The 21,110-nt window shown below is 42.8% G+C and overlaps 1 protein-coding gene across 2 annotated transcripts in view; it reads right to left on the bottom strand.

The window, feature by feature from the left end:
• The window catches only part of CLRN1 (clarin 1), a 38,600-nt gene extending 18,059 nt beyond the window's left edge, over nucleotides 1-20,541 (bottom strand). For both annotated transcript variants that reach the window (XM_067737198.1, XM_067737199.1), the window contains exon 1: nucleotides 20,289-20,541. In XM_067737198.1, the coding sequence (XP_067593299.1) occupies nucleotides 20,289-20,541 (253 nt within the window). The remainder of the gene's footprint in view (nucleotides 1-20,288) is intronic.
• Nucleotides 20,542-21,110: the final 569 nt, after the last annotated feature.

Raw genomic sequence — 21,110 nt, 5'->3', positions numbered from 1 at the left:
GCTCCTGACCACGTGTCAGAAAGCAACCAGGTGAAGGAGTTGCAACCCGGTTGAAGGGTTCAGAACAAACCCTTCACCACTGCTAGATATAACTAACTACCTACAGACGTGCATAAAACATGCTTAGCGCTATCAGCTAGGGAACATCCTCTCCACGAGTACCGACAAGGTCATTTGTTTGTGCCCTGCCTGTCATTTGACTGCTGAGGTTTACTTGCGCTATATTTCTTTTACCTTCCCATAAGAGAAATGCACACTAAATCTATGAGATACCATTTTCCACAAATCATATTTACAAAGATTAAAACGTTCAGTGATATCCTGTGTGAGCTAAGGTGTAGGGAAATGGAGATCCTTGTGCACTTTTCTTGGGAGTGTAAATTGGTACAGCTTCCTTGGGGCAGTTGGGCACTACCTATAAAGAATTAAAATGCACATATCCTTTAGCTCAGCAATTTTACTTCCAGGAGTTTATCCTATGGATATTTTGCATATGAATCCAATAAAATATTACAAGGGTATTCATGGCAGCATTTTTTTTGTAAAAACAAAAGGTTGGAAATAACTTACGTGTCTATCAGTATGGCATCCATACAGTAGAATTAAGTCAATGATTTCAAACAATGAAGCAAATCTTTAAGAACAGGTATGGAATTATCATCAAAATGCGATGTTAGATGAAAAAAACACATCAAACAAAGAAAAATGCCTCATTCTATCATTTGGGTAAAAGCCAAAGGAGAATGTATATAATAACAAGTAATTATTTAGGTACTTAACTTATCTGATTTAATTCTCTCAGCAATGCCATGAGATAGGTACTATTATTAGTTCTATTTACCAGAGGAAAAAACTGGAGCTCAGAGGCGATGTGCCCAAGATTTTTACTTAGTAAGTGGCAGAGTACAGACTTGAACTCATGTTCGCACTCTTATCTACCAGGCTACAGCCTGGGGACAGGCATGCTTGTCTAGGTAGAGACTATTTCTAGAGGATTACACATGAAACTGGTAACACTGCTTCTGGGGGAGGAGACTGAGGGATATTTCATTATGTACCTTTTAGTACAGTTTGGAAAAAAATTTTTACCACTCTGCAAGCATTATCTATTCAATAAATACATGAATACTTTAAAAAAACAAAAGGATAAATGAAGACAAAAAATTCCCACGACTGTTCTAGATTAAAAGACACTTAGGAGATGTACTAACCAAATGCAATGTGTAGGTATTAGTTGGGATCTGAACAAAACTTTATGAAAGACATTTTGAGATAACCAAGGAAAATTGAACATGGACTGAGTTTTAGATGATATTACATAACTATTATTGATTTTGTTGGTTATGTTAAAGGTGTTGTGATTGTGTTTTGAAAAGTCCTTATCAATTAGAAATCAGATGAATGGATGGATGGATGGATGGATGGATGGATGGATGGATGGATGGATAAATATAAAACAAGAAGATACCTCTGCTTTGTTTGGAAGAGGGTGCAGAGGCACACGGGGTGTGGAAGCGCACAGGGGCTGAGCCTCGGCTGTCAGTGATTCTACTGGTCCATGCTACCCTGTGCTCTGGGGGCGCAGAGCGAAGCAGCTGGTCTATGATCACCAGCCCTCCAGAGATTCCAACTGCTGAGATAGCTCAATCAATCCAACCTGTTATTCTTACGCTTGGGTAGCTGTTGACTTGGTTTTGACTAGCAGTTATCAAAAACCTTGCTTCCTTCCATCTCCCCACTTGTAGAAAATGTAGCCACCTCTGTGTGTGATGGGGCAGCTAGGTGAAGCCCCTTTGAAAATTGAGGTTTGTTACTGAATTGAAACAAAGGCAGAAGAAACTGCACTGATTTGCCTCCTGGAAAGAAAAGCCAGAAGCTAAAATAAATTTCATGTGGAGCATATTAATTCTTATGAAGTCTCTTAAAATTCCTACTCTTGTGACAAAGTCACCCAGGAGTGCACTAATCCCTGCATGTCATGCTTACATTTTATCAGGTTTCTTTGTTTGATGAAAATTCCCTGAGTCTGTAATGACCAATCAGAACTCTGATAACAACCCTCCATTTTCCAACCAACACTAATATGAGTTTTCCTTTGCAGAAGATGAGAGCAGACCGTTCAAATAAATACTGGGAGGTGTCACTTTAATGATATTGGATATTGTGTATCTAGGAGGTAGATTTGTCCGGTCTTTTCCATTCTTTGAGGTGTAGGATTACAACACAGGAAAAGGATTTGAACATTTTGATCTGTGGAGGGACTGTCATTAATCCAGCGTTGCTTCTGGCCTTGAGAAATTACTTGATTAGCTGTTGACAAGGGAAAGGGAGTTATTTATGAAAACGGGCAGCCGATGCCACGTTAGCAGCACAGGCTTGGTCTGTGGGTTCAGCGTTACTCTCTCTCTTTCATTCCCTTATCACTGATTTCCTCCATTCTGTCTATGAGTCCGTGTGTCTAGGTCTCCTCATCCTTCAACCACCCCAACCCCTAATTACCGTTCTTTTCTCTTCATTATTTCATTACGAGACTTCCTCAAAGAGAAATATGTGAGTAATAATAATACGAATAAAAATAACAGCCACTAATTATATGGCATTTGCTATGTACCATGTGCTTTAGGTATATTGCATAAATCAACACACTTAATTCTTACAACAATATAAGGAAAGTACTATTTTATCCTCAGTGTATAGGTTAAAAAAAAAAGCACAGAGAAGTTGAGTATTTGTGTAAAGTCACACAGTGGCATTGCTGCCTTGGCCTTTACTTTCTCCCCCTATTGTTAAGACCAAAGTAAAATTAACACAGTAAAAAGCATTCTCTTTTTAGCGTACAGTTCTGTGAGTTTTGACAAATGCTTACGATCATGTGACCACCACCACAATCAAGTTATGGAACTATTCCACATTTCCCAAAGCTTCCTGTTCCCCCTTTGTAGTCAACCCGTCCTCCACCCCCAGCTCCTATATGTGTGACTTTATAAGAGACTGCCAAGTATTTTCCACAGTGGCTGTACCATTTCACCTTCCCCCCTGCAATGTATGAGGGTCCCAGGTGTTCTGCATTCTTACTGGCACTTGTCAGGTTTTTAAAAATTGTAGTCATTTAATAGAAGTGTACTTTATCTTGTAGCTTTAATTTGCATTTGCCAAATGACTAATGATGTTGAGCATCCTTTTGTGAGTTTACTTGCCTTCCATATATCTTTTTTGTTGAAGTGTCTATTCACATCTTCTGTGCATTTTTTTTTTTTTTCCGGTACGCAGGCCTCTCACTGTTGTGGCCTCTCCCGTTGCGGAGCACAGTCTCCGGACGCGCAGGCTCAGCGGCCATGGCTCACGGGCCCAGCCGCTCCGCGGCATGTGGGATCCCCCCGGACCGGGGCACGAACCCGCGTCCCCTGCATCGGCAGGCGGACTCTCAACCACTGCGCCACCAGGGAAGCCCTTCTGTGCGTTTTTTATTGAATTGTTTATTACTATTATTATTGAGTTTTGAGAATTGTTTATGCATGCTGGATACAAGCCCTTTATCAGATAAGTAATTCACAAATATTTTCTCTGAGTTTGTGACTTGTCTTTTCATTCTCTTATCAGTATCTTTTGAAGAGCAGTCCTTATTTTTATGAATTCCAATTTATGAGTTTTTTCTTTTATGTGTCACATTTAGAGGTCAAATCTAAGAAGTCTTTCCCTAATGCAAGGTCACAAATAATTTCCTGTATGTTTTTCTTCTAGACATTTTTTGGCTTTAGGTTTACCTTTTAAGTCTGTGATCCATTTTGAGTTATTTTTTGTACATGGCCAAGGTTAAATTTTTTTTTGCATATGAATATCCAATTGTTTCAGTACTTAAAAGCCCATAGACTTAACATATGACCCAGCAATCCCACTCCTAGATATTTGCCTAATAGCATTAAAAACATATGTCTACACACAAATCTGTATGTAAATGTTTACAGTGGCTTTATTCATATTTGCTAAAAACTGAAACACATCTTAAATATTCATCAACTGGTGAATGGACAAACAAGCTGTGACCTGTCCATAAAACAAAATACTACTTAGTAATACAAAGGGACGGACTGTTGGTGCATACAGCAGGTTGGGTGTACTGAAATGCATTATGCTAACTGAAAGTAAGTGAATTCAAAAGGCTGCGTATTGTATGACTCCATATATGTGACATTCTAGAAAAAGCAAAATGATAAGGACAGAAAACAGATCAGTGGTTGCCCGGGGTTGGAGGGTAGGGAAGGACATTGACCACAAAGAGGCACAAGGGATATTTGGGGGGTAATGGAAGTGTTCTATATCTTGATTGTGGTGGTATTTACATGCCTCTATGCATCAGTCAAAATTCATAGACCTGTGCACCTAAAAAGGGTGAGGTGTATTGCATGCAGTTTTACCTCTATAAGCCTTACTGAAAACAACAAAAAGCAGGAGGAACAAGGTCTAGAATGAGCAGGGTCCTCCAGACGTGAGTGATAGCCTCAGCAAAGGTGACCGTTTGGCATGGAGGAAGGAAGAGCTTAGTTAGAGAGAAGAAAAGGATTACTGGGCCAAGAGTCAGGCGCCCAGGTTCTGGTCCACTATGGGACCCTGAGCAGGTTAATTGGTCTCTCTTTCTCTCTGTAAAATGAGAGTGCTCCATGGGCAGCCAATGACCAGGCATTTGAAATTTTTTTTTTTTTTTTTTGCGGTATGCGGGCCTCTCACTGCTGTGGCCTCTCCCGTTGCGGAGCACAGGCTCCGGACGCGCAGGCTCAGCGGCCATGGCTCACGGGCCCAGCCACTCCGCGGCATGTGGGATCTTCCCGGACCGGGGCACGAACCCGTGTCCCCTGCATCGGCAGGCGGACTCTCAACCACTGTGCCACCAGGGAAGCCCCAGTCATTTGAAATTTGACAAAGGAAGTTCATGTTTCAGCTTCTTTTCGAACTCTCTGAACTCCCTAAACCTTGATTTCCTTATCTGAAAAATAAGACTAATCCCACCTTTCTCTCACGTCTGTGAGGATTCAATGACATCAGCGTATGGTGAGCCTAGCGCATGGTAGGTGTTTAGTAGAGGTCTGCTGTGGTGCACCCCTAAGGCCAATTCCACCACAGTCCACCCTTCCCACTTCCTCAAAGACACTGCTGGGGAGTTCTCTCCTCTCTCTGCCACAGCATCAATTTTCCCCGTCTGTTGGATCAGTTCCATCATCACACAAACATGCTATCATTTTCTCATCTTAAAACAAAAAAATCTCACTTAAGTCCTTCTCCAGCTATTACCCTCTTTCTCAGTTTCCCTTACAGCAGACGCTCTCAGGGAGTTGCCTACACTCTCAGCATCTCATTCCTCTCTCCACTTTCTCTCTTGAACCCATTGCACTAATGCTACATTTCCCAGGGCACCAAAGAGCTTCAAGCTGCCAAACCCAATGGTCCATCTTTCTCCTCATCTCACCTAGTCTACGTTTGACACAGCGGCTCATTCCCTCCTCCTGGAAACGCTTTCTTCCCCCTGGCTTGCAGAAACTGCCCTCTCCTGGGTTTGCTACCTCCCTGCTACCATCTTGAACTACTTTGTTGGTTCACCTCATCTCCTGAGCCACCCAGGGGACAACTCAGTTCCTTGACCACTTCGTCCTCTTCCCATACTCCCCTGGTGCTCTATGCAGTATGCTGGCTTTAACTGGAAGTACTCTCAAGCAGATGTTTCCAGCCCAGACTTCTCCCTGAATTCCACCCTTGCATGTCGTCCAATTACCTATTGAACATCTTGACTGGGATATTGAATAGGCATCTCAATGTGTCCCAAACTGAACTCATAATCTCCTCTTCTCACCCTTGCTTCCTTTAGCCTTCTTCCTTTAGCAAAAGCCTTCAGTTGCTGGCAGTCCGATTCTTCCTCGGCCTCACCCTTGATTCTTCTCTAACTCTCACATTTCATGTTTAATCCATCAGGAAAACCTCCCGGCACCATCTTCAGAGCCTGACCACATCTCCCTGTCTTCACTGCTCCAGCTGGTCTAAGCCACCACCATCTCTCACTTGGAGGACTGCAAGGGCTTCCTAACTGGTCTCCCTGTTTCCACCCCTCCATCCTGCAATCTGCTCTCAACCCAGTAGCCAGTGGAATCTTTTAAAAGTGAATTGGGTTATTTCAGTCCCCTGCTCAAACCCTTCTAGAAAATTCTAATCTCACCCAGAGTATAAGCCAAGTCAATACACTGGCCTACTAGGCAGTACATGATTGGACTTCTTGTCAGACCTCTGACTTCATCTGCTACCTGCTTCCTTGCTTGGTGTGCTCCAGCCACTAGTCTCCTTACTGTACTTCAAACGAGCCAAGAAGACTGCTACCTCAGGGCCTTTGCACATCCTGTTCCCTCAGCCTGTATTAGTTCCCTAGATAACTCATGGCTTGCTCCTTTACCTCCGTGTATTTACTTAGATGCCACTTTCTTGGGGAGGCCTTCTTTTTTTAAAGTTGCAACCCCCTGCCCAGTCACCCCCCCACCCCCGAATTCCCAGCACCTTGTGTTGTTTTTATTTTTCTCCATAGCAATTATCACCGTTTGATAAGTGGCATATTTTTACTTATTTGTTTCTTTGTTTCCCCTGTAACATGAGGACAGGTGCATTGGTCTGGTTTATCCACTGCTGTATTCCTAGCACCTAAAAATGCTGGCAAAACAGTATTTCTCAGCCTTTTGTTTTCACTGTTGCTCCTTACCCGAGGAGTCTTTGTAGACATTCCTCCTAATCACCCTCCACTCATGAAATTTTAATACACAGATACATTGTATATTGGTTTCTGTATTGTATTTGTATATGTACTTTATACACATATAATACGTACTTTCTAAGGAGTAAGGGATATTTTCTTGCCCCCAAGAATCCATTTTCACCTCCTTAGGGGGTTCTGCTGCTGTGGAGAATGCATAATATAGCTTCTGGACACAGATATGTTGGATGGATACGTTTTCCTTGGAGTAGGACGCAGGGATGGAGTCTGGTTAGCAGATTTGGGGTTTCTTGGTGGAAGCCAGTGATTCTGATGGAAAGGAGTTAGTGCCACATTGGTGAGGAGGGAAGGAAGGAGAGGAGAGGACCATGCAGATAGCGACCTCTGGGCCAAAGGAGAAGAAGAAGGGGGTTGGCAGTTTTAAGTGTGTTGGGAGTTTCTGGTTGAGAATCAGAATTTGTCCTTTGAGTCAGGCAGTCACTGGTGACCTTGATATAAGCTGTTTCTGGGGTTGGTGGTAATAGAAGCTGAATTGAGTTTTTGGAGAGAATCTGGGACAATGCGGAAATAAAATAGAATAGTTTGCCAAAGGGATGATAGGAGCCAGTGTGGGTTTTTTTTTTTTTCTTTTTTTTTTTTTGCCTTTTAAGAAGTTGAAAGACCTGGCTGGCAACTGGAGTGGAATTTCAAATCTCTTTATTAAAAGAAAAATTTTAATCCGACATACTTGGGAGATTGTCAACATGTTAGATGGAAACTGATGGCTGTTTAATAATAAGGTTTAAAGGTTGGGATTTGTGAAAGAATCCATCTCAGACTTGAACATGACACAGCTCTTTTTTGTTAGCAGGGCAGGAGGATGGGGGAAGATGGACTTGTTCTCTCCATATTTCTGTTAGTTTGAGCAAAGGTCCAACTGTTTATGGAGGGATCTTATAATTGAACAACATTATAAGAGTGACATGGAAATTAAGATACAAATTTCACTCACAGTCTCACCAACATAAAAAGCAAAGCTTTTCCTTTATTTTTGTTCCTTTCAAACCTTTAGTCCATCTTAATATTTATTTCGTACATTACTATAATCATAATGAAGTTTTAAGGCCACATTCTATTCTTTTTATTCAGAATATAAGCATTTCCCATGTCATACAGATTGTCTTCATAACTACCATTTAGATAACTACATGAATTTTCCATCAAACTGATGCAGTATTGTCCATTAGGTAGCCTTCCATTATCTCGGTATTATAGCTAATGCTTCCATGAACGTTTTCAAGCACATACCTTTTTCTCTCTTATTATGAGGGTGGGTGATGAGCAGGAATAACCTTTCTGGATGAATTCCCAGGAAAAGACTTACTTGGACCAGCATGCTTTCTAAGAGAACGCTATCTAGATATGTAAAGTTCGAGGGAACCTAAAGATGTTGAGTTATAGTCTGTAACATACATGTTAAACTCCTGGTTCAAAGCTCAATTTCCCCTCTGTGAAGTCTGGAAAGTGGAGATTTCTGACAAGATATCGAGTCAGAAACAGAGCTAGAAGGAACTAGTCATTGGACTGACTCTACCAATAGAATAGAAGGCAGCCACGTCACAGGAGGGAGAGGAGAGAAAGGGAACCCATATCACATAGCTTGCTCAGCACAGAGGAAGGCTGTGGTACCCTCATGACTACAGTCTACTATTATGAAACAGAGCTGAGTAAGTCACAGGTTAATGACTGGGAGTAAAAACGCAGTCACAGGGATGCTCTCTTTAGGAAGGTTACTCTCCTGCTGTCATTTGGCCGGGGTGGGGGGAGGCTCTATTCCTTGGGCTGTATGTCTTGCCTCTGGACTCCCACTCTCCTTGAGCCTCTGATCTGTGGCACCCCCATTTCTGCAAAGCCTTTTCCAGTCTTTCCCTCTTCTGTCCCTCGTCAGACATTCCAAACCTCCCCCCGCTTTTAAGCAACTGTCACATCCCCACTCCATTTCCCTTAGTCTTGTCTGCCTGGCCTACAAAAGGCTCGAAAATACCTAGCGAACCGAACTGTTCCATTTCACAGAGTAAACAGAGGCTATCAGAGGAATTACCTCAACTTTTCAGTACCCCAGGGCCACCCTTCTTTTTGGTCCAGGCCAACCTTACCTCCATTCTTTTTTTTTTTTTTTTTTTTTTTTTTTTGTGGTACGTGGGCCTCTCACTGTTGCGGTCTCTCCCGTTGCGGAGCACAGGCTCCGGACACGCAGGCTCAGCGGCCATGGCTCACGGGCCCAGCCACTCCGCGGCATGTGGGATCTTCCCGGACCGGGGCACGAACCCGCGTCCCCTGCATCGGCAGGCAGACTCTCAACCACTGCGCCACCAGGGAAGCCCCAAGGACCTCCCTTCTTAAAGGAGGACCACTCCATCAGGACTGCTTTAGCAAAGGTCCCCCATGATCGTCTATAAGAGTCCCAGGGCTATCTTCGTTGTCTCGCACGCGATGCCTCTGTGGTGGTCAGGACTGTTGACCATCGCTTCCTGGTTGAAGGTTGCTCCTCCCACGGTTCCCCCTCAGCCAGTTCCCTCCCAGCTCACTGATCATCCCCTCTCAGTCTCCTTCTCAAGTCCCTCCTCTTCTACCCGGAAATATTGGTCCTTTCCAGAACACATCTTCTTTTGCCTTCTCATTCGATCCCCCTCTCTGGGAAGCCTCCTCTTCAGCTGGAGCTCCACCTGCCACCTCCAACCTGCCAATTCCCGGCACTGTGCCTCCGCCGCAGCCTCGCTCATGACCTCCAGATCTGCGTAACTGATGGATGTCTCTTGTTGCTGGCCCATAAATGAACCTCATTAAACATGACACAAAGTAATTTCATCTTCTCTCTGAATTTTCCCCTTCTGTATTTAGCTTGGTGGACGATCAGAACCGTCCCTCCAGAGGAAATCTGGGGTTCATCCTCTGTCACCAAGTCCTGTTGATTTGTTTTTGGTTTTTTTTTTTTGAGGTACGCGGGCCTCTCACCGTTGTGGCTTCTCCCGTTGCGGAGCACAGGCTCCGGACGCGCAGGCTCAGCGGCCATGGCTCACGGGCTCAGCCGCTCTGCGACATGTGGGATCTTCCCGGACCGGGGCACGAACCCGTGTCCCCTGCATCAGCAGGCGGACTCCCAACCACTGCAGTCCTGTTGATTTTTCTTCTGATTATCTTGGAAATATTTGCTCCCCTTTCCAGCCCTCTGACAGTGCTTTGGTTTGGACCTCCAGATCTTGGAGGAGCCTTCTGACTACCTTCCCACCTCTCTTTTGGTCTTCCAATCCGTCTTCTGTCCTGACACATACCTGCTAAACATCCTTAAAGGGTCTCCCAATGCCCACAGGATAAAGCTAACTGCTTCCGTTCCGCGAAGTCCCTCACGTCCTGGTCCCTGCTCCCTTTCCTGCCTTACCTTCCTCTTCCACCTGTCTCTCAGGCACCCTCTGCACTCTGGCTACAGTAGGCTCTTCATACCTTGGCCCATGCTGTTCCTTTGCTCAGATTGGCCTCTTCAGTGCCAGTTAGTGAAATCTAACTCTAATCCTTCCTTTCCTCTGATTTCTCTGTGCCTTGGCCTGACAGAGAGTAATTCTCCTTCTTTGAGCTTTCTGAACAACAACATTCATGGTGATGGTAAAGGGTGCTATTCCCCCATCCATAGTTCTGGTTCTTCCCCATTCTGTTCTCATGATAGGATTGCACGTTTTGGCCCCTTTGGAGGCCCCATGTAACAACCTTGGCCAAGAAAATATAAGTGGAAGCGGCATGTGTCAGTTCCGGGTCGGAGAATTTAGTTGCCAGCGTGATAGCCTCCACAGCTCTTTGTTGCAACAGCTGGTGACATTCCGGACGGTGGCTGCATCCTGAAACAGACCTATAGCTAATCTCTGACGAATACGTACTGTGAGCAAGAAATCAATCTTTGTTGGGTTTTTTTTTTGTTTTTTTTTTTTGGCCGCACTGCGCAGCTTGTGGGATCTCAGTTCCCCGACCAGGGATTGAACCCGGGCCATGGCAGTGAAAGCCTGGAATCCTAACCGCTAGGCCACCAGGGAACTCCCATTCTTTGTTGATTTAGACCTATAACATTTGGGCGTGTTTGTTATTAAAACACAACCTAGCCCTTCTTGACTGAGGAACCTGTACAGCTCTTATAAGTGGTCAGTTATTTAAAAACACTTCTGCTAGATTCCTAGTTGTTTCTCTTATTCCCTGTGTGTCCTCAGAGTCTAGAAGAACACTTGAGCACATAAGCACCAATGATCTTTTTGTGGGGGGTGAGAGGAATGAGGGCACATATACTCTAACTTAAAAAGAATTTGTGTTTTACATGTGAGGTTACACTGTTTTCAGTAGATCATTGGAAAGTAATAAGATAAAAAAAAACTGTTTTTACTAACTGCTAAGTATGTTCTTTTATTACTTGCCATTAATCCATGTTTTATTTGATTGCTATAAATGTATGGCTTTCATTTCACTTGCCTTACAATTTATTTTATTTCTATCGCCTGGGTTCTTCTGTTATATTTTATCCTGAAACTTTGTTCTCTTTTTATCTCTTACTGATTCCAGTCTAGCAGTCGTATCTTTCATCCTGCAATTCTTAAAACAGGAATCAGTAAACCCGGTCTAAACCTATGTCTAGGCACTAACCAAGACTATGAGATGGTTAGAATATCATGCATGACCAAAGCAAGAAGGGCGGGGAGCTGGTGGGAAGAGAGAAAAATAGCCAGGCATTAACCAAAGGACAAAATGGCAGGTCTGGAAAAGCACAGCTTTTGGAATTAGGAAAGTCTGAGATTAATCTGTTTTTTCCATTTACTGCTCATGGGGGCCTTTGCTACCTCAGCTCCCTTACCTGTAAATGTGGGCGGTAACAGAAATAAGTCACAGAATTTTTGAGAGACACAGTGAGATCATTTATGTGGGAGCTCTTTGTAAATTGTACGTAATCACTTAAATATTTTTTAACATGACAAGAGTGGCAGAAGAGTTATAGTTCCACCAGGAGCGGTGGATGTAAGATCTCAGTGCGGTGAGTGCTGGCATTTTCAAGTCTCAGCCTTGATCACTGGGAGGGAAAGGAGTTATTTGGCCCACAGGTGGGGTCATATCTGTACATTAGGACCTAAGATCCTCCCAGAGGAGCCCTTAGATTACATGGAAGTCAGGCAAACTATCTTGTAGCTCAGAGTTTGTTTTTTTTTTTTTTCTGACCTGGTGGGTGACTATTGCTGTACGTAATCCAAGAGCTTTGGGTTTAGAGTTAATCGCTTATTTGCTGCCTGACACACACTCCCCTCAGTGTCTGAGCTACTGCTCCCATCCTCGCTTCTGTTTCCCTTGTGCACTTGCGTGCACATTCTCTGTAATGGTTTTCTAAAATGATGCTTGGGCTGACGACACACCTCTGAAGAGGACTCCTGACTCTTAGAAGGAGCAGAGCCCTTCCACAGGAGACGCGCAGGTGGAGGCCGAGACATTCGCTTTATTTCTGATAAAGGGCTGAGGAATGTGGTTTAGATCGTCCACCCAGTTCCGCTGAGTTAGGAGCCTCTCCCCCACTCCCTGCCAGCCACAGGCTGGCCAGGGGAAGAGCAGACTCCGGTAACTGGTGGGCAGATTTGGAAAGAGGGGAAGCCTTTGAAGCCGCTGGGGCTGGGAGCCAAGTATGCTCAGTTGCTTACTGCAAACCCATCAATCAGATCTCTCATTCCCTCCGAGGCCAGGTAGGTGTGGATGAAGCGTGAGACCCTTCACAGAAACACGCAGCTAAAGGAATGGAAGGCAAGCATCCCAACTCAAATGTGACCAGAAAACCTCCCAGCTGTGTGGAAACAATACTAAATACTGCTTCTCCTCACTGCCCTCATTCTGGTGACCTGCCCAGCCCTAACACTGAGGGCTTCTGACTCTTGGCCTCACCTGATTCTACCTGTTTTGCCGTCATCCACCGCAATAGTTCTCAACCGTGGCTACACATTAGAATCACTTGGGGAGCTTCTAAACCATCCGGTGCTCAGGTCCCACCTCCAGAGATCCTGATTCAATTGGTCTGGGGTGGAGCCTTGGCGTCAGTAGTTTTCAAGACTCCCTGGGTGATTCTAAATCACAGCCAGGGTTACAGGCCACTGATCTAATGGTTTAGGTCGCATCGACCCTATTTGTCTTCATCTGGCTAGATGTAAACTGCAGGTAACGCCATCTGTGAAGCTCTCAGAATGAAAGCAGCCCCTCTGATAATGATGTTAGCAATGGTACCGCCACTTCTTCCCAGATTAAAGCCGTGATGGTAGCTTCAGAGGTCCTGTTTTTCTTCTCAACTTGTCCTTCACATAAAAGGTCGGTTTCAAAAAGAAGTTGTATTTGGCCCCTTGGTGCTCAGCTATTCATTTTCTTGAAAGGGAATAAGGAGGAAGATTTCTTTTCTTCTTACAGAAATGCTCTTGATCTGACTTTCCCCTCAGCCCATCTGCCGCTAGTCATTATGAAAATCCAGTAAAAGACATTCCCTGACATAAACTCAATGCATTCATCTCCCTTAATATCACCCCTAGTCGCACACCCAGGTATTGAGCCAGGCTTCTGATGGCTACGTGGTCAGGGAGAATGAAATCCATGACCCCAGCGCTTAAAAGGAGGAGACATGATGATATGATAGAAGCATTTAAAATACAGTTTTCTTGGTACCGCGCCTGAATTTCTCTCAGCTGAACTGTATCTACCTGACTCCAGCCTATTGGAAGCAGCCCCATGAGTGAGTCTTAATCACCCACAGTGGCTGAGGGACAGCAGATGCTTTGGTGCATCTGTGTCTCTGATAACAGAACCCACTTAACTGCTCTGAATCCACGGGGTATGATTACATTGGGGTAATAACTCCCAAGAATGGCTTTGCCACAGTTATAACATGCTGAGAGGGAGCGGAATACGAATCCTGCATACATTCGTCTGCCAGGTACAGTCAGCTATTCGTCAGTGCTATCATACCTGTAATAAGAGAGCATCACACCACAACCAGTCTGGGTGTTCAGCTGCACGACTAGACGAAAGGCACATTTGTCATTGTTTAATTTAGATGAGTTTTGTTTTTAAAAGAAATATGCCGTTAGCTTTATGAAAACCCTGATAGAGTTCAGAGATTAAAATGAGTTTTTATTTTTCATCTTTTGAAAAAAGAGATCTGGATCTATACTCATTCTATCCCATCTATCCCACTGATTCCTCATTTAAAAAGTATCAGTTTTTTGTAGTGAATCAAATGTACCTGCTTTTTGTTTTGTTTTTTTTTTCCATCCCTGCCTCTGTTTTGAAACTGTTCATGTCACCTCAGGAAGGAGCCTGCCATTTTCGTCATTGCTGTGGTGAAATATTTATTGTAGTCCAAGTAGCTAACTTTGAAGATCGTACCGTGTAGATTTTCGCTGGCAGAGATTTTAACTCAGCTAACCACATGTGCGGTCAGATATCTCTGCCTTCAACGTAAACTATCAACGTCAAGGTGATATACTTACGTAACCCATGTGACCTGCTCAACCTAGATTCTTAAACAGGCTTGGCTTGACAGTTTTACTTTCCAAAGGTCAAAGATTGGGACTGAGATATCAGGGCCACTGAAATGTGAAATAAAGAGGAAATGAATGAATTCAAACCTTAAGACCAAGTACCATCACCTGGTCATATGAGAACTAGCTCTTGTGAAGCACCAACATAATTGTTTCTCATCTTTGAGGTTTTTTTTTTAATTGAAGTATAGTTGACTTACAATATTATATTAATTTCATGTGTACAACATAGTAATTTGATCTTTTTATAGATTATACTGCAAAGTTACAAATATTGACTATATTTCCTGTGTTGTATATTACATCCTTATAACTATTTATTTTATAACTGGGAATTTGTACCCCTACTTTGCCTGCCCCACCCAACTCCCGTCTGCCAACCACTAGTTTGTTCTCTGTATCTGTAGGTCTGTTTCTGTTTTGTTATGTTTGTATTTTGTAATTCACTGCATATAATTGAAAACACACGGTATTTGTCTTTCTCTGTGTGACATTTTACTAAGTATAACACCCTCCAGTTTGATCCACATCGTCACAAGTGGCAAGATTTCATTCTTTTTATGGCTGAGTAATATTCCATTGTATATATAAAACGTGTCTTTTTTATCCATTCATCTGTTGATGGATACTTTGTTTCTATATCTTGGCTGTTATAAATGATGCTGCTATGAACATAGGGATGTGTATATCTTTTTGAATTAGTGTTTTTGCTTTCTTGGATAAATATCTCGGTGTGGAATTGCTGGATCGTGTGGTAGTCCTATTTTTAATTTTTTGAGGAACCTCCGTAGTATACTGGGTAGTGGGTATACCAATTTACATTCCCACCAACAGTGCACAAAGGTTCCTTTTTCTCCACACCCTCACCAACCCAACATAATGTTTTAAATAGGTGGTGAAACTGAGTCCTACTCTTACATTTTCCTCCACTCTTTGCATCCTTTTTTGCGTATTGTAAGGAGACAGAATGTGGCAGAGGAATGAGCAGATCAAGAATTTCAATCCTAGGTCTGCTACCTACTAGGTCTGTGTCTTTGGGAAGGTGTTGTGATCTCTCTGAGTTTCCAGTTTCTATATTTGTTCAAGAGAAGTAGCATCATAGCATCTCCCGTGTAAGGGTTGGAGTTCATATCTGCAAAATGCCTGGCACCCGTGAGACACCCAATAATCGGGCAGCTGAAATTAGTATTTTTTTCTTTTGGATCGTCTGAAAGTCCTTGGGGACGATGAGTCACCCTCAGAGACCAAAAGAGAAGGCAGAGCAGCAAATTGTGAGGACAATTTAGGAGTCATCCTCCAACAGGTAAAGTTCACACTCCAGGGTTAAGTTCTGGAAGTTCCACTGAGGACCTGCCACATAGAACCTCAGAAGCAGCCCCGTCACGTCAGCCTCTACTTCATCTCTCAGGAAAGCCCAGGTCAATGGCTTTACTGGCTGTTAGAGTGGAGGGTAATTTAAAGGGAAGGAAGGTGTGTGTGTGTGTGTGTGTGTGTGTGTGTGTGTGTGTGTGTACACATATATGCAAAATTACAATTGTCAAAGAAGGCTGATTTTGTGGATTATTTTTCTGGTAAGGATATTAGAGGTAGTTGTTAGGGAGGAGAGAGAAATAAACGTTCTTGTCCTGTACTAGCCAAGGAGAGCCAGGAGTTCCTTTTCTCAAAAACACCTTTTCCATATTTCTCGCTCATCTGAGGATAATTTCTGCTTAAGTTCTGCCTTTGGGTAAAGAATACCTGTGGAGTGTTAAATATACTAGTTACTCCTCATTTCTTGCCATCACCAGTTCATGAAATCAGATTCAGGAAAGAGGAGTTTTTCAGTGAGAATGGAAGAGGAGTTTCTAGGAAAAATGAAAGAAAAAAACGGAAGCAAGTAGGGCAGCCTCTCCCCGCCTTTTGATTTTCTCCTTTTTTTGCTTTCTCAATAATTCTCTCTTAATTACTTGTTTATGGCTGTTCCTGCTCTTTGGAACCCACTGACCCATTTCCTTAGAATTCCAGAATTCCCCATTTTTCATTTTCTCCTTCTTTAACCTGCAATTTTCTACACAAAAAGTAAAAGGTTATGACAGGGGGAAAAAAAAAAGAAGCATTCACTTTGATAATGAAATTCATCTGGGTCCTAATAAATGGTAGGTATCTCAGAATACTTCACTTTAAAAATCAGGAGCTTTGAAAATGAAAGAGCAAAGGCACACAAAACTCACCACTTCTAATGATGGTGGCAAAAATCTGTCAGTGGGGGTTTCAAGCAACTGAAGCTAGAAGAGTCATGCAAATTTAAAGCTGGAAGGGCCTTGTCTAGAACAGCCAGCCCCTTGTTATACAGATCATAGAATGTTTGAACTGGAAGAGACATTAGAAATAGCCTAGTTTCACCTCCCATTTTGTAGATGCAAGAACTGAAAACCAACGAAGTGAAATAATTTGCTGGAAGTCTAACCTCCAGCGAGTGGCAAATTGCATCGCAAATTTCTTAAACATTTACTAAGTACCCCTTTGTGACAGACGTCATGCTAGGCCCTGGTTTGAGGGAGAAATGGGATGGTTTGAGGGATACACATCCCCTTGCCTTCTTGGGGCTCCGGTTCTCCTTGCAGTGAAACACACATCCTCAAACACTTTTAGTACAAGGTGATTTGAAATAACAGAGTGAACATTAAGGTCTGGAAAGGATATAACCGTGAGAATTGGCTTTCCCCTTCATGCTACTGTTTCCTAAACATTACGATCTGCTATCCCACTAATCACTTTTTCCCCCCAATGGGAGGAAAACAACATCACTATTAGCTGGACTGTTTCAATGGGTGAGTGAGACTAGACAGTAGCCCCTCCCCCACACCCCGAGCTAAAAGGCCAGAGGGGCCCTGCATGCTGGGTGACACAGTACAGGTGGCTTCCTTGCCCCCCTTCCTCCCACCAGGTAGTCTTCCTCAAACTCAATAGGTGTCCCTCCTACCTGCGCTGTGCCTGCTTCCACACAGGCGGTGCGCTAAGGAAGAGGGGAGAGATAGGCATTGTTACTAGAAGGAGGTACATCAAAGACCTTTGCAGCTCTGCCATGTGTAGGTAGGGTGATGGGAGAGATGCAAGTTGATCACCTGGAACAGGTGGGAACAGCAGGAGACAGGAGTCACACCTGCAGGGGACCATGGAGACAGAGTGCCAACTCTCAGTGTTGGTCACAGAGACCCTGAATCCCAACTATTCTACGCCAAAATATGTTTGAGAAGCCACCTGCTTGCTCACCGAAGTAGTTTCAACATTCCCTCTGCGGTCTGGGTCATATGCCTCATTTGGTCAAGAAACTCTGCTTCTCTAAAACGTGAAGTCAGCTAAATTTCTTCTAAGTTTTTCCAAATTTTCCATCATAAGGTCCAAGATGCTTTAGAAAGTATGACTCAAGTTGCGAGCTGTGATACGTGATTGGTTAAATTTTATTTTTCCCATGTCAAAAAAAATATTCCATATGTTTTCCCCAGCTCATTGAACTGTCTTGGCAATGAAGAGATCAGTGTATGTAGGAATGATTGACACCATATGATTCTTGGGTATCATATTTTGATGATGCTCTGCACTGTTTCAAACCAAAACAGAAACACACCCACACACCCTGTGCTCAAAAACCAGTACTTTTTGTCTTGATGACTACATTTAGAGTTGAAACATCATCATTAAAATTTTACGGGTGACATATCAGGAAAAACTAAGCCGACCAAGTTGTGTTGCCTAGAAAGAAAAACAGTCCTTCATTATAATGAATGAAATTGTGTGCTAGGTAGGAAGGCTAGTGACCTCTAGAAGATGAATCACTGACCCATAAATGGATGAGAATCAGCCAGAGTAAACGAGGCAGAAGTTTTCCCAGCATAATTGTGCATGCTGGCAGGGAAGATGTTTGTTATAATTAAAAGAGATAGAATGGTCAATAGGGAACATTTAATAGGAACAAATATGACAACATCACCTAACTATTTTTCTGGTCCATTCTTCATCCTCACGTTGTACCATACATCTGGGTTTTAAGAGGGACACATACATTGCACATAAAAATAACACACATCAACTTGTACGGCAGAACCAAGCAAAAATTCATTTAGAATAAGGACACTGTCAATGCCCAATTTATTCAGAGTAAACCTCCAAGTAAATCTGCACCGTCCAATGCAAGATTTTCTTCACTAGGCTGGGGAAAATGTTAAGAGTATCATGGGGACTAATGCAATCCTGTGAGATAGGCTAGGGTACTGTGTAAACCCCACCAGCTCTGTGAGTCTTCACAGAAGGCAAAGGGTCACCTGATTAGAACAGCTTCATTACAGACAGGGCCGGCGTGGGACACAGCCATAAAAAATCCTTCATTGAACCAGAGAGGACTGTGGCCCTGTGAGGACTACATGAGACAAGATATGCATAGCACTTACTGTGAAGTAAGTGTTTAGAAGACATATTGTTTTGGAACATGTCCTGTGCTATGAGTAAAGCTTATCTTCATTTCACTGTACAAAATGCAGAGGCTCCAGAAAAATCCCCTGTAGGCTCCCTGCTTTTGTCTAAGTTCATTTGTGAGAAGCGTTACTCACACTTTAGCTGCCAATGACTCATGGTTAAATCGGTTCACTCATCTTTTTTCCTTTTTTGTTTTTTAATACAGTTGCAAATCACGTGACATTCTGCTTTGTTCTTTTTTCCCCCCTAAGGGAAGCTAAGCAACTCTAAGAGCCCCATTACCTTAATGAACTAAAGCCATGCAGTGAAAAGGGTGGGTATCCACTTCATCAAATCTAGTAGATGATAATTTCTTGAAAAGCTGAAGACTAATTCTTGGGGATTTTCTGGAGCCCTATGCAAATTCATATCGCTTAACAGCCTATGTGAGTTGAAGGTTGGTGTCCAATGACGGCTAAGAAATTGTCAGGAATGTTGCAGAAATATAAATAGGCCAGCACTGAAATTTAATTAGACACTGCGTACGTTAATAATAAATTCAATTAATTTAGCCTTCTACCTATGCTAGAAAAAAAATACCCAGGCAACATAATAATTCATTTTAAATGCCTCACTTGGTAACCTCCTTTCCTGAAGAGTGATTTATGCAGTAATTTCCTGGCTGTGTCTTCATAAGATTGTTCCAAACCAGCCCTTTTGAAATAATAATAATTTCTGAATGTGCACTAGGAGAGATATAACAAATGACTTTTTATTAATTTTCATTTAATGAGTTGCCTATTCACATGGTAATTTTTTAAAAATTCTCTTCTTAAGATAAACAGGTTGTAAATACTACAAGTAACACTTCCATTTCACAAATATCGCGACAGGAAAATCTGTCTCACATTCTGTACGTGATTTGAAGGTTAATCAGTGGCAAATTTTCTATCCTAAACAGGCTTCTAATTCTTTCTCAGTTAGCACAGCACATCATTTTAAATTTCTATAGTCAAATGATCCAAATTGGGTAAGGAAGAAAAAAAAAAGAATATTTTTCAACAGCAAAGCTCCTAGGAGGGAAAATAAGGGTGTAGACAGGAAACAAAGTTCTGTGCAAGGGGGAAAAGCAGCTAGAGTTGGTTAAGGAGCCCATGACACTGGTTCTTTTTTAAAGAACAAAACCAAGATCATCTCTTACAGCTTTCCTGTCGCACAAGTTCCTCCCTTTTAAAAACGGAGCCCATAATTTCTTACATAAATATTAATATTTAAGAACTTTAATTGCTTGTCTTTTCAAAAAGTTTAATTCCCTGGCAACTCATGAACTATAAATTGTCATAAGAAAAATAGCAAGAATGAAATAATAAAAACTAGGAAGAAGAAACCGTCCAGAAGAGGCCTGGGTATTTCAAGTAGTTCATACCTGTTTAAAACATCCTGCAATAGACAGGGCCAGGCTCTTAAAAATAATTTCTTGCAACACTTGGAAGAGTTTGCCTAAAGTATTAAATAATTCAAATGCAATAGTTACTTACATGAGAACCGAAAGGGCCTTGCTCCCAGCCCGCACTGTCTCATGCCCTCTCCATGGAAAAGCCCGTACTGCATCTCGCCCATGAACTTGTCCAGCTCCTGCCCTGAGGCATTGACGAGCAGAGCCCCAGTTTTGCAGAAGAAGGTGGCTTTGATCCACAAAGGTGTCCCCAGGGCTGCCACAGCTCCGAGGGCACACACAAAGCTTAACATCCCAGCCATGCAAAAAATGACTTTCTTCTGTTGGCTTGGCATGATGAGAAATGGCTCTTGTGAGGGTGAGGTTCAAAAACCAGACCTTTGTGACCGATGAGAAGTGACTGCCCCTTTGACTGCATTTATTATGGAAGGTGAACAGACAGAACCCCGCTGAAAAGGCAACTTCACCATCGATGGTGTTTCTCACCAGGTTAAATGTCAGAATGCCAGGATGAAGGTGGCTTCATCACGCTTACTTGTTTTTTTTCTCCTTTTCTGCTGCCGCTTCTAATTTGAAATCTTTGGACTAAGAATCTGTAAAATAAAACTCTTTCAAACTGCCTTCAAGTAGCTCCTCTTGTGTCCCTTGGTAACAGAGGTCTAAGATAACAGATGGAGTCCTCCGTGTAACTTGATGAATGCCTCCCCTCTCCTCTGCCTTTTGTCTGATTGGGTGAGTTGAAACTTTCAGAAACGGGCTTGGCTCCTATGGTAAATTTTCAGCAACTTGAGAAGTTCATTTATTGATGTGTTTTTATTTTTGTTTTTGCTTTTGGTGGGGAGAGAAGAGGAGTGTCATTAGAGGTAGGAAGAATACACACACACACACACACACACACACATAT

This window comes from Pseudorca crassidens, chromosome 5, assembly GCF_039906515.1.
Source record: "Pseudorca crassidens isolate mPseCra1 chromosome 5, mPseCra1.hap1, whole genome shotgun sequence".
Taxonomy (NCBI): Eukaryota; Metazoa; Chordata; class Mammalia; order Artiodactyla; family Delphinidae; genus Pseudorca; species Pseudorca crassidens.
The sequence above is the reverse complement of the archived record's forward strand: the minus strand, read 5'-3'. Positions and strand labels throughout refer to the sequence as shown.